This window comes from Crocodylus siamensis, chromosome 1, assembly GCF_052110815.1.
Source record: "Crocodylus siamensis isolate JL-2025a chromosome 1, ASM5211081v1, whole genome shotgun sequence".
In the NCBI taxonomy this organism is placed as follows: domain Eukaryota; kingdom Metazoa; phylum Chordata; order Crocodylia; family Crocodylidae; genus Crocodylus; species Crocodylus siamensis.
Window position 1 is genome coordinate 257,525,866 of NC_143395.1, and position 17,413 is coordinate 257,543,278.

At 43.2% G+C, this 17,413-nt stretch overlaps 1 protein-coding gene across 1 annotated transcript; it reads left to right on the forward strand.

The window, feature by feature from the left end:
• Positions 1-567: 567 nt before the first annotated feature.
• On the forward strand, positions 568-15,831 carry LOC149874393 (syncytin-B-like). Its single transcript, XM_090043694.1, has 4 exons — positions 568-828; positions 3,863-4,072; positions 4,938-5,701; positions 15,753-15,831. Exons 1-4 carry the CDS (start codon positions 568-570, stop codon positions 15,829-15,831), a joined length of 1,314 nt encoding a protein of 437 aa, XP_089899820.1.
• The last annotated feature ends 1,582 nt before the right edge of the window (positions 15,832-17,413 follow it).

The following is a 17,413-nucleotide window of genomic DNA, read 5'->3' on the forward strand; positions in this document are numbered from 1 at the left end:
CCCTGATCTACCATCCATTTGGCTCTGGAAAAATCCCTGGCCAGGGTGAATACCTACCTGTTTCGGTGTCAGTAAGTACTAGGCGTGACAATGGGTAGTAGGGCCTCTAAGGTCCCACCACAGGATCCTGCCCGGTATCTGAAATATGGGCCCCAGTCAATGCAGTACTTAATTAAATGGAACCAGTGTACCAATGGTGACCCCAAATTGTGCTGACCCTTAGATGGGTCGTGGGATCATCATATCCTCAAACATCTCCAAGAAAATTTAGAAAGTAAACACCCCATTCAAATGGAAGCCTGGTACCTATGGGAAGACAAGTCCGAAAAGCACCATAAGTGCTCCCTTGTAGCTTCCTATAAGGATAATGAAGAAAAATTTAAGAAGCAAATCGATCACCTTCAGAATCAGATTAAATATCTCCAGTGTCAAGGACTGCCCCTGTCTGCCCCTTGTTCATCGTATCTGGCTAGGCTTTATCCCGCTTTGCCTCCACCACCAGACGACCAACCCCGAGAAGATTTGTTGGATCATTAAGTCCCGCTCCCACCACTGCCCGCCAGTCCCATGGCCTCAGGCACTGCTGCGTCTGCCGTGCCAGCTTCCCCGGCAACTCCACCAACCCTTACCCCTGGTCCTTCATCTCACATTACCACCGTCACTTTTGATTCTCCCACGGGGGACCAGTTCAAAATTGACATCCCCCTGGACCCCCAAGATGTCTGGACCATACATTCAGCTTCCTTAGACCAGCAGAATACCCCGCTCAAACTGACCCTCCAGAACCGAAATAATGCCATCACCGAGCTAGACTGCCAGAGGTCCCTTGTAAGGAAGACTTGGTGGGGCAGAAAGGTTGTCAGGGTGCAGTATTCCCTCTGAGAATACCCTGTGCTGGCGGGGGGCAACCCCTTCTCACCATCAGAAATCGTCTCTTGGTCAACTACCTTCCCTAAACTCCATGATGACCCTACTGGGTTTGCTCAAAAACTCCAAACCCTCTTTGACGTTTATAAGCTGACCCACAGCAATAGTCAGATGCTCCTCAGTGGTCTTCTTCCTGGAGACCATAAAGACACCCTCCTCAAAGTGGCCAACTGGCCTCCTCAAGACCCTGGTAAAAACAGATTCTCTATAAACAGGTCCTTAAGGCAGTCCCCAGGGTCTCCCCACAAAAAACAGACTGGTCCAAAATTTCCACCTGTAAACAAAAGCCAGAAGAACATCCTGCGACTACTATTCTCGCCTGGTCCAAGCCTTTAAGGCATTCTGACATTCTGGCAGTCAGGACCCAGAAACTAGCCTCCCTGCCATAATTATTCAGACCTTTGTTTTAAGGCTGTTACCTAGGATCTCCGAGTCCTTGCAAAACACCACTGTGATCGGGTGGGAAACTAAACCCTCCATCGAAGTTTTGGCTGCTGCCACTCACTTCTATACTAAAGCCCAACAGCAAAAATCAAAGGCTCTGGACAAACTGATGGCTTTGCAAATCAGAGATCTCCAGGGTGGCGCCAAAGCATGGCGCCTGCAGGACCATTTCGCTCGGCCCGACCACCTGGTCCCTCTGATATTCCCAATGATGCCTGTTGCTACTGTAAACAAAAAGGCCATTGGAAGAATGAGTGCCCAAATAAACCCCGGGGGTCCCCACTCTCAGCTAGTGCCCCTCCATTTCAGCCAGGTGCCCACCGAGTTCCACTGCCCAGACCAGCTCCTCTCCAGTCCTTCAAAGTTGAAAATCAGTATTAGGACAGCCGAGAAGACCCAGAGACTCTAGCCCCTTTACTTTCTACCTTTTCTGATGTTACGATACCTGTTACTGTGGGAGGACAAACTTCCTTTTCTTGTGGACACTGGTGCTTCTTTGTCTATGCTTAGCTCTAGTTTTGTTTCTAAGGTTCCCGTTTCTGATAAAGTAATCACTGCTGTAGGTATTCAGGATCAATCCATTGACCACCCTATTACACAGCCGCTTTCGTTTACCTTGGGTCCCCTTACTGAGACCTTTTTGCTGAGTCCTTGCGCCTCTGTAAATCTGTTGGGGCGAGACCTCCTTTGCAAATTGCAGGCAACAGTTCACTGTTCTCCAGATGGGGTTTTCTTCACATTACCCCGGACTCAAATTCCTGCCTTGATGATGACACTAATGGAACAGGAACCCGAGCCCAATTCTTCCTTGTTGCAACAGGAACTATTGGCTCCCCTTCCTGAGTCTTTTTGGTCCCACTCCACAACTGATGTGGGATGTCTCAAGGATGCCATCCCAGTTTCTATCAAGGTTAAATCAGGAGTGCCTCCCCCATCGATCCCACAATACCCACTATCAGTTGCTGCCTCCAGAGGTATTGCTCCTGTAATACAAGGTCTCCTAGAACAGGGTGTCCTTGTACCTACCTGTTCTTGTTGTAATACCCTGATCCTTCCAGTCCGAAAGAAGTGTACACCTGAGGGGTTGCCTGTTTATCATTTGTTCAAGATTTGTGTGATTCCCTTGATAGCTGTGGTACCCAACCCCGCCACTGTACTTTCTCAAATACCTGCTTCTGCTCTTTATTTTTCTGTGGTGGATCTCTGTAATGCTTTTTTTTCTATACCAGTTCACCCTGATAACTCATTGCTCTCACTTGTGTCTGTCACCTTGCCGCTCAACAATCTGCTAATATCTATACAGACTCTCATTATGCCTTTGGTGTCTGCCATTCTTTTGGACAGATCTCAAAACAGCAAGGTTTTCTTACTTCTTCTGGGACTCCCATCTCTCACCATCACCTTATTACTGCTCTCCTGAATGCTATTCTCCTTCCTTCCACCCTTGCTGTTCTATGGTGCAAAGCACACACTGCTACTGATGATCCTGTGTCTCTGAGAAATGATACAGTCGATGCCATGGCCAAGACTGCCACCCTGTCAAAATGCTCGGCTCCAGTCCTTCAGGCTGTTCTCTACCTCTCTTCCCCTGTCTCCCCTGACCTTCCCTTTCTCCAGGATGCCATCCCAGATGCCAAAAAAGACGTCTGGATCTCCGCGGGCTGCTCTCTCCACTCTGACTCCTTGTGGCGGCACCCATCTGGTCGCCTTGTAGCCCTCAGGGCCCTGCTATCCCTCTTGGATCAAATGGCCCACTCAGTGGCCCATTCAGCCAAAGGGGGGATGGTAGCCGAAGTTGACCACCATTGGTATGCCCCCGGTTTTTCTGCCGTGGCTGCCCATTTTTGTCACCAGTGTCCGCAGTGTCAGTGACATAATCCTGGCTGACCACCCCACCAGCCACATGCATTCCACGACCTTTAGTCTTTACCCCTTTTGCCATTTCCAGTTGGACTTCATCAAGTTGCCCAGGTTGGGACCCTGGAAATATGTGTTGGTCATTGTCCGTTTTTTAGCGGCTGGCCTGAGGCATACAATGGGCTGATGCCCTCACTGTGGTCAAAAAGCTTCTTTTTCAGCTGTTTCCCCACTTCGGCCTACCCCTTTCCCTGGAATCAGACCGTGGCCCCCATTTTGTTGGCCAGGTGGTCCAACACATTTGCAGGGTCCTTTCCATCTGATACCAGCTCCACACCCCAAATCATCCTCAGAGTGGGGGTAAAGTGGAACGGAAAACTTTGACATTAAGCTTTCCCTAGCAAAAACCTGTGAGCAAACTGGTCTAAAGGGGCCAGAGGCCCTCCCATTGGTACTTTTCCAAATCCGAAATTCTGTTCAGAGGTCCTCAGGCCTGACCCCTTTTGAGATTGTTATGGGTTGACCCATGAGGGGACTTGCTGCACCTCCACCCCAACACCTGACTCACCTCCATGATTCTTTATTAACCTACTGCTAAGGGCTCACCAAGGCCCTCAATGTTATCTTGTTGCAGGTTAAAGCCACAGTGCAACATCAGTCTTTAGATGGTGACTCTGTTGTCAATCCGGTCCAACCAGGAGATTGGGTCCTGATTAAGGTCCACCAGAAGAAGGACTGCCTGCAGCCTCAGTGGAAGGGGACTTTCCAGGTCCTGCTAACCACCCCAAGTGCTGTGAAAGTTGCCGAGATTTCTGCTTGGGTCCATACCTCCCACTGCAAGAAGGTAACCGCCCTGATGGGTAGAAGGCTTCTCTCACCAGTGATACCTCCATGAAGATCCAGAGTGAAGATCAGACAATGAAATCTCAAAGAGGTTCCTTGTGAGTAAAGATCAGACAACGAAATCTCGAAAAATAGCCTGCTCAGCTAACCAAGTTTTACTTGAGGCTCTGAACTTCTGTTCTATGTGTTGAATTGCCTTTAGTAATTTAGTATGAATCCCACTAACCCTTGGAAAGTCACAGATAATTATGTAGATTTAGAAACTCCCCAGGGGGTAGCGCTGTTTTGTATTTTTGTGGTCAGCATTTTATTGATGGTAGTGTGCTGGAGGCTGAAGTTTTAGTCAAGGGTAGCCCTCCAAAGTTCCAAGGGATAGCAGCATTTGGGACCCCGCTGGAGTAGGGCCTGAAATGTTGTCTTTTCTTTTACTCTGCTTCATGCCAAGAGTTCTAGTTGGGGCATGGGAGGAGAACAGTATTATGTTCTTGGGGCAGAGCATTGCTAGTGCAGGCAACCTACAAACTGCTGGGTGTGCATACATGGGCCTACACACCCAGCCAGAGGAATCCCAATGCTTGGGGTACCGATTCCCCTTGAGGACTGGGGAAACGGTACCAATACTAGCTTTGTCAGATTTTCCTCCCACTCTAATAGAACTCAGCAGTCAATCCCTGAATGGTGAAAAAAGACAAGACAGCTGGAGACCGTCCTCTAGACTTGAGGCAGCCCTCTGTTATAGGTCCAATGGGAGTGGTAGGACGGGCGAAGCTGGTTACTCAGTGGGGCACTACCCCAAATGCCAAGTAACCTTTGGTTATCACTCCCATAATACGTCTGGGATCCTGCTGGGAAACACGTCCTTTCAGTGTACCAATGGGTCTTTCACTATCCATAAAACCCTGGAAGATACTCATAGTCTGGTAATGAACGGGTCCAAATATTACGTGTTGTTAGGTTCTACTTCCTGTAACCAATCAATATCTCAATACAGGTTGGTGGGGAGCCAACATGCCCCTTCCTATACCTTACAGGTCAATTGGAAGTGCCAAATTGGGAGCACAACCTGTAGGGACCTCAGCACTATAGCCATTCCAGGCTTGTTATGGCTATGCAGGAATGATGCCCACAAGACTTTGCCATGGCACTGGGTCAGCACCTGTACCCTGGGGAGAATTGTCCCGGAGTTTCATTTACACCCAAGCTTCTCTTGGCATGAGGTGTCTAATCTCCCACCTGGTTTGCCCAGACATAGGCAAGCTGTTAAAAACCCACTGGTTTGCCGACCCACCAGATTCCATCAATTTACCGAGGCATTTCTCCCTTGGTTGGGGGTAGCTGAATTAGAAAGAACCATTGTAAATATTTTGGGAGTTATGGAGGAATTTTTTAATGCCAGTGCCAATGCTTTAGGAGCTCTTAATGATGAAATCACCCAGATAGGGCAGTTGGCTACCAAAAACCATATGGCTTTGGATTATCTCCTAGCCACCCAAGGAGGGGTATGTGCAGTTGTGAACCATACTTGCTGTGCCTGGATCAATCAGCACCAACAAGTAGAAAAGGACCTTCACACCATAAGAAAGCAGTTGCAGGTGATCCATGTGGTTGCAGAGAAGAAACCCTTCAATTGGTGGGGGTGGCTACCAGATGTAGGGGGAAGGTTGAAATCCCTGCTAAAATGGTGTATTCTGAATTTATTGTGTATTTTTGCCATTTTCATTATTATCCAAATGTTTCTGTGTTGCTTACGCTGTTGTTTATCAAAAACTGCCCAGAGTGTTTCTAGGCTCTCTAAGACCGAGCTGCAGATGATGGTGCTCAGGGAGGTGGCCTGCAAACAACAAGAAAATGTCAAAGGCTTTATGAATATAGAGGTGTAAGCACAAGCGCTTACAAGGGGGGAATGATGAGGAACGGAAAAGTACTGAAAGGAGTGTGTACATGTCAGGACAGGGTGGGAGATGTTGGGGAAGGCCAAGCAGGAACAACATGGCAGCCTCCAGGATAAGCTTATCAGGAGACAGCTTGAGAAAATGCACCTAGTTCAGCAAGACACTGGGATGAGTCGCTGTCAGACCGCCAAGTATATGTTACGGGGTGGGTTGATCTGTATGTGACTTATCAGTATATGAAGAAGTCTTTGCTTTGCTTTTGTTGAGACCTAGCTACCCCTTGCTTTTTCTCCCATGGCCATGCAAAATAAAGCACTTCTGACAGCCAAACAGTGATCCTGTCTGAATTTCCACATCATAAAGACCCCTGTTTTGTATTTTCAAGGAGCTATACACAATTGCAGAACCTAAACAAAGTACATTCATAAACATACTTGGCTGACCAAATGCTAAAGGATTGATGCGGGCTTTAACATTAACTTTTGGTGTCCAATAAGCAGTTATTCAAGAGCATACCCAAAACAATGGCCACTTTTGTATGTGGCAAATAAAAATCCCACGGAGAGGATATTCAGCAGTTAGTGTCACCTCTGTGGAGAAATAAATCATTCACAGAATGACAGAGTAACAAGTTTGCCCCAGAGAAAAGAAACTAATTTCAAACCTTCCTGTCTGTCATCACATGGCTAATCCAGGAGAACTTGATATTGAGCCCAATAGATTTTGCCAGTTCCCTCTGTAAAATCTGGTAACCAGGTCCAATTAAAAAATTATGTCAGGATGGTTGATAGTAGCATTTAGTGGTCTCAGACAGAATTTGAAGACATCACCTTAACTGCAGTGATAGCCAAGGACAAAGTAGGTTAAAAAATGCAAAGTATTTTCTGTGAAAACCTTCCTCTTTGGTATTTTTTACCTTTTTTCTATTAAAGTTGGTTGAAAACTTGTCCAAAATTAAATGAAAATCCTGGGGTTGTGTCCACCCAATCTTTCCCCTTTTCCAACCACAAAATGTTGCATCTGTCAAAACCTGAAAATAAAATTTGGGTTGGGAGGTTTGCTGAAAAACTTACCAAAATTTACATTCATTTTAGTTGAACAGTCATTTCATTTTAAAATATATATATTTTTAGTATAATACTGTATATGTGTACCAGCCAGCAAAATATGGCCTGAATTTGGGTAGGGGTTTCCAGGCTCTACTCTAATACAAATTTCAAATTATAAGACTGAGCTGGTGGTAAATCCTGAGCTTCAGTGGGCTAAGTGCTAATAATCTCCAACCCAGACCGATGAAGATCAAGCAAGAAGCAGACATTGCAGTATCATCAGGCTTTAATGTGTAAAACATGGTAACAAGGGCATTCTTTGCTAGGAAATTGTACTTACTTTACATGAGGAGGGTCTGAAATGGAAAAAGGAATGAAGCAAGCGATGTACTACCTCTGTAATTATATGTCTGACCAAAATCAGCATTCCTTCCACTGACACCAGCCTTCGGACAGGTTGCAGGAGAGTGACCTGCAAGTGCACTGAAGCAAACATATGTGAGAACACCAGCAGAGTCTCCCTATGCCTGAAGAAGGGTGCTTGTGCCTGAAAGCCTGCACAGAACAATTTTTCCAACTATTCAGTTGGCCTAATAAAAGATATCACATTTACCCAAAAAACTTGGTCTGCCTCAAGTTCTATTAGGAAGCTATTGACTATTGTTCAGTATTTGTATTACAGTAGACCACAAAAGCCCCAACCCCCATTCAGGCCATATTTTGCTGCCCAGTGCACATATAAAACATTGTACTATAAATAAAGTTATTGGAAAACTTAACAGCTGCATTTGTATATTGTACTTCTTATGCAACAGTGCACTCACAAAATTTATTCCCTGTCCTTACCAGTGTGTTAGGGAGTTCACACCATATGCAAAAATGGAAAGGAGTGGGAATGAAAGGGAACATGCAAACAGTCTCATAATGCATTCTGGGAAAAAACAATTGTCAATAGTTTTGCTCTTAAATAAAAATACCTTCACTTACGTAAGAAATTCACACATGCCAAGGCCTAAACCAGTCCCCAGGAGGAGTGCTGTGGCAGGGAAGTGTTTCCCTGGCCTACCTCAGACTGGGGCGACCCCAGTGTGGGGAAGGTGGGAGAGCAGCAGAAGCTCCACTCCTCCCAGGGACCAGGAGGAGTGGAGCAGTGAGGAAATGCACTGTGTTCCAGAGACTGGGAAGAATGGCACAGCTTCTGCATCATGAATTAGTGGTCACCCCAGTCTGGGAACTGGGAAATGTGGGAATCAGCAGTTTTTCCTGCCCAAGTGCAGGGGGGCTGGACCCAATGATCTGTAAGGTCCCTTCCAGCCCCTAACAGCTATGAAACTATAAGAGGGAATAGCTGCTGGCTGGAACAGCTGTGCCTTTCCCCCTCGCTCAGCTTTCTAGCACCACAAATTTCACATCTCAATGGCTTTAGTAAGTAACCACTTCTGAAAATTTTAAAAGGTGCACTTCAGAGAACCTTGTACAAAACCAGGGCTAACTACCTCTCTCTGCTTTTTAATACTGCGGTGCTTGCTCTTTGCCACTGGTATGCTTCCCTTCCCGCAAGTCCATAGAAGAAGGGATAATCCTTCTTCTTTGGTTCTAAACTAGCTGCCCAGTAGGTGCCAAAAGTCAGCTCTTCTGTACCAGCAATACAGATGTACAGCCACAGCCTGATAGCTTTGCAGTAACTCTATTCACCACACCACAAAACATATAATTCTCTTTTTTGGTGGTAGTAGCAGCTGTAGGGGAAAAAAATCCTATCTTAAATTAAACATTTTCAGATAGTTTACTGACTGCAGAAAGCAGCAATATCATCGCAGAAAATTCACAGCAGATTGTTAGCATTGTTATGCACTATAATGCTCACTACTGAGAAAAAAAAATCAAAGTTAATCTTTGATTTCATTCCCTGCAGCATTTTAACAGAAAGCAAGGGTTTAATTTGATACATTTAAAAATCTTTCTCAAGGGGTGCATTCACATAGGGAGAGGTGGATGGGAATTAATGATCTTAACAACCATTTTATTAGAAAAAAGTGATTTGGAATTATATATTTTAGTGCCTCAACAAGGGTAGAAGTCAAGTATTTGGAAATTCTTAGAGTCTGTGAAACTCTTGTTCCTCAAGCCTACATATATAATGGATAATTTACCACTGGTTTTTCTCTTTTGATGAAATCCAGACTCCTTTGTAGTCCATGACAGTTTTGTCATGGACTTCATTGGAGCCAGGATTTCATTTAGTCTTTATTACTGGAAACATGTAAATTAACTTGGATTATGTTTCTTCAACAAGATAAGTGGGTTTCTGCTTCCCATTTAACAATGATTTTTATCCATCATCTCTTGTGCACTCCTGAAACGAGAACACTGAGAGTAATGCATTACACAAAGTAAAATAATGATGTACAGTAAGTGCTGTTGGCTTATGTGTTAATTGTAATGCTGAAGTGTATATTAACCATATCATAGATGGAAATTACCCTATAGCTGTAAGCTGTTTTTCTTTTTGGAAAAAAGAATGTGGACTATACAGAGGAAAGCAATGCATATGGTTAGGGATAGCAATTACACATAAAACAGAAGTGGCTGGAAATCAAGTCTGTAACAAACTGGACATAAACTGCTTTCAAAATGGCCAAAACCACTTTAACATAAAACTGGATGGATGTAGTATCAGACTTAACTGAAAGATGTCAAATCAGTTTAGTTAACTCCTGTCCCAGATCCCCTCCAGATTCAAGTTAACTCACAGTCCCTCAGCATCCCACAGTGCTTTGCACCACTCACCACAAAACCCAGCCTTGCCAGATGGGTGGGCTAGCTTTGGCCCAAGCTGTCTGCTCCAGCCAAGCAAGGAAGTGTGCTCTAGCACCCCTTGGCTTCTGGCTTGGGCCAGTACAGGCGTGTGGGCTGCATTTCCAGAATCAAAGGGCACCTATATGCATGATGGACCTCTACTCTGATGCATGCTAATTAGCACATGTCAGAACAGACTCAATTAATCAAGTCTACTGTGAGTCTGCTGGAGTGTGTTAATTAGCATGCTCCAGCAACCTCCATGTCACATGTATTCAATGTCCCCACATTTCAAAATGGAAGTGAGGGTGCTCATTGAATGAGCTTTACTTAAAGCACCTCCACCACCATTTTGAAGCATGGGACGCTGAATACACATGACGCTGTGGGTGCTTTAATTAGAGCAGGTCTTAGAGCCACTCTAATTAAATTCCCCCCACTCCCCACCCTGGAGCACATGTATAGACACCCAGAGTGAATGTCTGTTCACTTGCTTATCAATTCAGTCTATGCAGCTTAGACTAACCTGCGGAAACTGAATAGATTGAGCCTCAGGCTTTTTGACTGCCTGTACTTAGCCTTTGGGGTTGGTTCATCAGAACAGAAATCCACCCACTGGATTGCTTTCAAACCCATTGGCTCTGACCCTGCCTCCCTTTCATGAGTAAAAATATAGTGTACAACAATGGGTGATGTACCTGTGTAACTGGCTACACAAATGGGCAGGAATTAACTGCAAGTGGAAGGTGTATAGGAGTAAAACAATTGCTTAACTACTTTTACTGCCTTGGTGCCTTATGCCATTATAGTCCTATGAAATGACCCCCCAAAGCCTTGCTGCAGCAGTATAGGGATGTGACCAGTTGTCCAGGACAGAGTGGAAGCAATGACACATAGCTTGTGATTGCACATGCACAGCTGGCAGCAACAACTGCTTTTTTTCTCTGCCTCCCTCTACACACTCCTCACCACCCACCCAAGTCAACACCCAGGGCAGATGTCCCTATGGCCCCACCCTGGTTATGCCACTGCCTAGCCCTCCTCCTTTAAAACAGCCCACTTCTCACTTCTCTCCCAGACCTTCAATTATAGAAATTTTTAAAATATGCTGTTGATGCGAAAATCGCGGTTCGTTTCTTTTGGAGGCTCGCGAATAATAATTTCTCAGGCACACATTATTTAGCAACACAAAAGGTATATTTGCAAATAGGGTTGGAGTGAAGACAAAAGACCACTCCACCCCCGAAGAAACCTCTCAGCCGGCTCTATAATCTCTCCCTCCTGGGCACGTGTGCAGAAACAGGAACTCTTACAACTTATTTCCGGTTCATACAAACATATATGTAAATACATCACTTCATACGTCGCATGTCCATTATAATTAACTACTTAAGTATGCGGGGCGGATAGGCATATATGCATTAGCTAATTACGCATGCTTAGAAAGCTCTCCAGGTTACCAAAAGTTCAAATCCCTCTCTCCTCCAAGGACACAGCCAATTAAATCACAGCTTCTGTAATCTACATGAGAAAGAAGAGGGAGGTTGAAGGTATGTGTGATTTAGTATAGGAAAAAGATAGTAAATTAGCCAAGAGGGGAGGGATGTCCTTGGTGGTGTTTCTTTTTATCAGGTACGAGATACAAACTGTGCAGTTCTAACAACACTCTATTCATTATACATTTTTAATAATATTTCTAACACTATTATGAGATCCAGAGGAGGAGCTAATTTATCTGTAATAACCACTTTCTTGGGGTCTTCCAATCCACTTCATCTTTCTGTGTCTACAGCCTCTGTCAAAGCCTCCTCTTGACAGGGATTATAGTAGGTATATTCTGAGCAATGCTGAACATATGTTTAATAGTTAAAAGACATATAATAGGAAGGTGAGTAGAATTTGGCATGTAATTGCAATTAGAAAGGGACTCTATATGAATTTCCACTAAAAACAAAAAAGCAAAGCAACTGACAGCCTAAATATTCCCCAAGACCCCTTATAAATGCAAATCAAACTGGAATCAATGGGAACTGTTTGTGCATATCTGACAAATTGTCCCCAACATGTGTCGAAACTCCATAATATGAACAATTCATATTGAAAGTAGTTAACCAAAGTGTCAAGAACTAGGAAAAATTGCAGAGTAAGTTTTCACCATTAACTACAGCAGATAATTTTCTTCTTTGTTATATACTTGGCCAATATAGCAATTCTCTTCCCCTGGCTGGATCTCTGAAAAGCAATAACCAGTTGTGGAACTGAAAAGTATGGCAGAAACATTTTAAAGCATCAGAACATGGTTACAAAAAATGTTCTTTTCAGATTAGAAAATTATGGTATGTTCCCCTTACGGTGATGAGACAAGTTAATTACATATATACTTTGCAAAAACCTACATGGTAATGTCACACTAACTCCACTAGAAACCATAGTAATTAAACAGTTGAACTGAAATATTTCTGAATACAAAAACAAAATTCCAAAGACACATGTAGGAGATAAACTTAGACTTCCATTATCTCTTTCTGATAATTCAACCAGCAACTACCCAGCTACCTTCTAGACATGTATCTTAGCAAGTAGAGTCTCATATTTAAAGATATGAAAAAAGTGTTACTGAAATCAATGGAAATCCTTCCACGCCTAACTACTTCGCAAGTTTGGAGGCTGGACACTCAGAAGTTTGCAGGATCCAGCCTTAGGATTGTTGACCCCTCTACTATAAAACAGTTCACAAGCCCCATTTCTGGATACCAGTCAAGGAAAATACAGTAGACTTGGATAAAGAAGAGGGTGCAGAAAAACTGTTAGCTTAACCTTAAAGTATATATTCAGTACTTTGTGCTCTTACTGGGGCAGAGACCAAGAGAATCAGGTTCTTGGTCCCTACCTTTATATATACCATTGTCACTTTTGCTAATACCTTTAGAATAAAGTCCAGCTTATACCTCTCACTTGCATTAAAATCAAACATTACATTTTTACATTCACAACTGATATCTCTTTGTAGCTTAAGCTGAATTTTGATAAACCTCTGTGAGAAGTGTGGGTTATTAGGGTAGATGATGGGGATGGGAATAATTCAGAAAAGTGAGGCCCTCAGTATTCTAGGCATACCAAGCAAGGAGTTAACAGTTTAAGTTCTCATATACTCAGACACAAGCTGGAGAAAAACAGAACTCCTTCAAACACTTGAAAATGTATGTGCCCCCCCCCCACACACACACACAAGGATTTCATTGTGTAACTCATATAACAAGTCATTTTTAAACCTTAAAAAGTCAGAATATACCTTGCATTATAGTCTTTCTTTGGTCTCTTAAGCCTTTGAAATATTTTGTAAATCAATTTTTCCATTTGCTTTGTTTTTAATATTGCAAAGATGAATACACCTTTCCTCTTGTAGATTGAATGCTTAAAAAGTATTCTAGACAAAATATAAGTGACATATGAATGCCATGGACTGGCAACTGCTTTATAGCTTTGACTTCCTATATAGGTCTAGGTCCTACATACTATTCAACTTTATCTCCTCCTCTTATAGCTTAATAGTGTACCGGTAACAGAACATTAGCAAATTCTTGCAACAGAATAAGCATCAAGTATATACAGTTTTTTGTGAATGTGAATGCAGTTCTTACCATTATGTGCAATTAGAGCTCTTTGAAAATGTGTTGTCTGACTTTCTGTTGCTTAGTAACCAGTGCACCTATTTCTTCTTCCAAGAGGTCACAGAAATGTTAGAAAACCTATTTTGTTGGGTGGGGGAAATGCCCCCATCAAGAAATCTGTTAAGAAGAACTTAATTTCCTACATTTACTGCATAGGAAAAAATAGAATTGTTGCTTATATAGTAACCCAATGCTGTCAGCTGGAGGATTGTACTAACTCTGTAACTTGCTTCCTGATATCAGACCAGGCTGCCACAACCAAAGATGATACAGTTTGCTACTGTTCACAGATGTGGAGACAACTAACCAGTATGAATATGGTCTGAAGACCATTAAGGTCTGTGGAATGTCACTTTAAAAAAATGCATCTGGGAACAGGACATATTTTTAAAGTTTTTCAAATGTTGACTAGGGGTATGTAAAGAATTATATTTAAATTGACCTAACTAGGGTTAGGTTGATTTAAATGCCCATCTGTTCAGACATTCGGGGGCGGGGGGTAAAATTAGGCCAAAAAAGTGGGCCCATTCTGTTAGTTCACCTGAGCCCAGCAACTTGCCCCAGCCCTAGGGCTGTGGTCTTCCTGGCCCTCCCACCCCTCCCGCCCTTCCCCTGACCAGGCTATTTTTTAGGTTAACAAAGGTTCCAGTCCTAGAACCTTTGTTTTGCCTTGTCTAAATAAAGCTTTTATTTATATTTATCACAGATCGTATACGTGATACGTTTATGTCAATTTGTTGTTTCTTATCAGTGGTTACCAAATTAAAGCAGTCTTGTTTCAAGTTTCCTGTTAACTAAGAGCTCAGCTTGCAAAAGCCCATATTACAAAGAAGATGCTCTATAATTTAACAATTCCAGATAATCTGTGAGCGACTCCTGGACTCTGTTTAGAAGCCTCTATTATTTTGACACCATTTTCGACAAGTCCATTAGACTGCAGGTATCTTGGGCTGGAGGTAATGTGTGTAAACCCATATTCCTTTGCAAAGTGCTTATGTTCATTCCCATCAAATCGTGGTCCATTGTCAGATGTAACCCCAACAGGTATGCCATGTTTAGCAAAGATAGATTTTGTGTGCAATTACATGCTTTGTGTTCTCAAATTCTGCCATTTCTGGATAGTGAGAGTAACAGTCTACAACAAATAAATATAGGGGTTTTTTCCAGCATGAGTGAGCAGATCCATGCCTACTTTGCACCATGAAGTGAATTCTTCCTTCGTCACAATAACTGGCTGTTTTATTTGCCTACCTCTATTTTTGACATGTTGAACACACTTTAATATACTTCTCGATTTCAATTTTCATTTGTGGCAGGTACAGAGTTTCTCGCCCTTCTCTTGCATTTCTCTGTACCCAAGTGTTCTTCATATATCCTCTGTAACATCCTGTTGTAATACTTTGAGAAAAAGTATCATTTCTAAACAAAAGCTTATTAATTATTGATAATTCTACTTCTACATCATGTTCCTCAAGTGTACATCCCCATATTAAAATATCATTTATGTACATGTTGACACTTTCAGTGCCATCAAATACCTGTTACATATATTTATGCAACACTTTAGATGCTGAATATTACCCAAAAGGCAATCTGTAAAGCAGAATCTTCCATATGAAGTGCTGAAGGGGCACAAGTGTCTGGTTTGTTGGTTTTTTTAAGGGAATCTGCCTAAACCCAGCTGTTGGGTTCTAATGTGGAGAAATATGTTACTTGTGCCACCTATCCAAAGATTTCTTCCCTAGTGAGAATTGGAAAATGTTTCCTTCTTACATATTTATTAAGTTCTTTTGGGTCTAGGCAAAGCTGAAGGGATCCATCTCTCCTCCCTCATCCCTCCCCATTACTAAAGAATGAATTCACCCTATCAGCTCCTCTAATTTTTCAGTAATATCCTAACTAGCCAGTTTTTCTAGTTCAGCTTCCAGGCTTTGTCTTAGAACTAAAGGAACTTTTCTGGGAGCATGTATTGTAAGAGACTAGGGCTTCGACAGCTCAATCATTCATTTAGCTTCCCAAGCCCCTCAAATACATCTTGAAATCTACCTTCAGTTTTCCTGTGCTCTTTTATGGCATATGGGTATAGGTTGTAGCCGTGTTGGTCTAAGGACATAGGCAGACAAGGTTCTTTGAGGAAATCTGATATATACCTTCTATGGTCTATATTCTCTGAATAAGACCTAGTGTCTGGCGGGTCTTTAGCCCCAAGATAGTTCCTGGCACAACCACAAACTGAATTTTTCATTACTGCTTTTTACCTCTATTTCCAGTTCAAATATGCCAACAGGAGGCATCAACTTCCCACTAAGTAAGGATCTACCTGAAATGTGCCAGAAGTGCACTGTATAACAGCCTATCAGCAGTGAGTGGTGGGGCCACCAGGGCCACTTGGCCAAGCAGTGGTGGACGGCAAAAACCAAAGCATATTTAAAAACATGGTTTTTGCCAATCAGGAGGAATTGGTGAGGCCTCCAGGGTCCCTTGGCCAGTCAGCGGCAGGAGAAGAGGGGAAAAACAAGGTGAAAAGAGCAAAATTAAAGCAACAGCTGTGCAGTGCATTTTCGGCATCATTTAGGTAGAGCCCTAATTATAAGCTCTGAGCCTTATCTGCTTGCTGTCAAAACTCGCTTTTTTTTTTTTCCAAGCCCTTTCCAACATAGTCTGCTATAACACTGGCTCGTGCACCAGTGCACAGTTTAAAAGTCATAGAAGTTCCAGTTGTTTCCAGCAGGATATTCCAGTCTTCTGATTAAACTGTATCTTGTCCTATTCCTACATACAGCTCCTCTTCATTGCTGCTTCCAATGTTGCAGTTCACCTCACTGTGTAATCCTGTCATACTCTTCTCCTTTCTATGCCTGCAGTGCTCTCCTCTGTACACCAGCAAAATGGTGCAGTCCTTTGCACATGTTGCAGTGTTGTCCAAAAGCAGGGCACTCCCATAGTCTTTGTTTGTTACCACAGCATGTACAGCTCTTTATGCTGCTTTTCCTAAGCTTTCCTTGATTGCATTTTCCAGGCCCCCCTTTGCAATTTCTGGTTTGTCCCTGTTCTTTTCTGGGAGGGTTTATTATTCTTATTATTATTCTTATTATTGTCTTCTGGCTTTCCTTCCAAAGATTTCATTCTACCTTGGGTGATCTCTGTTGCTTTCTATATGCTGACTGCTTTTTTTCCCTCTTGAGTTCAGGACCCTCCAACAATCTTTTCCTGAGTAATAGGGATCAGAGATGCAGCTATCTGATCTGCAACCATGGAGTCCACGTTATCCAAAACTGCTGGCTTGATATGGCAGTCTGAGATCCTTTTCAAATTCTGTTTTTGTGACCTCATGTGAAATTGCTATTAAATATACATATTATTTTTTTTTGGAGTTCAGTACACCCTCAACTTCTTGAGCACTGTCTCAGAAACAGCCTGCCCTCCTTGGCTCAGTTTCAGACTGTTATTCATCCAGCACCTCAGCACCCTCTATACTCAGAAAAAAAGCTATCTTTTAGTCACTTGGCTTCTCAGCAGCTCCACTCACCCTCATATACAGGTTGAATTATTGCTCAGACATCTTCCAGGTCTCTGTGCTGAGTGAGCTATGAAAAGGGAAAAAAATGGGTCAGCTATGGGCTCCAGCACTTGAAACTCTCCAGCCATGCAGCAATGGGGGCACCTGTTTTCAAACACTCTTGGTACCATTCCATGCTGTGGGTTCACTTTATTGAGGCAGTGTTGGCTGTCAGTTGTCCCATCTGGTTTAGCAGGGGTCCAATGTTGCCCTTTCTTTTCCTCTGACTCCCCACGTATGTGAAAAAGGACTTTTTATTGTCCTTGATATGTGTAGCTAGCTGGACTTCCGTCGCAGCCTGGACTTTCCTGGTTCACTCCCTGCAGGACTGGACCAGTACAGAATATTCTTCCTTGGAGGTGAGTCCCATCC

Coding starts and splice junctions, on each gene's coding strand:
- LOC149874393 (XM_090043694.1), top strand. CDS start 568: ATGGCCTCAGGCACTGCTGCGTCTGCCGTGCCAGCTTCCCCGGCAACT. Junction 4,073..4,937: donor ATACCTCCCACTGCAAGAAG/GTAACCGCCCTG, acceptor ACGTCCTTTCAG/TGTACCAATGGGTCTTTCAC. Junction 5,702..15,752: donor GAGAAGAAACCCTTCAATTG/GTGGGGGTGGCT, acceptor CTCTATTTCCAG/TTCAAATATGCCAACAGGAG.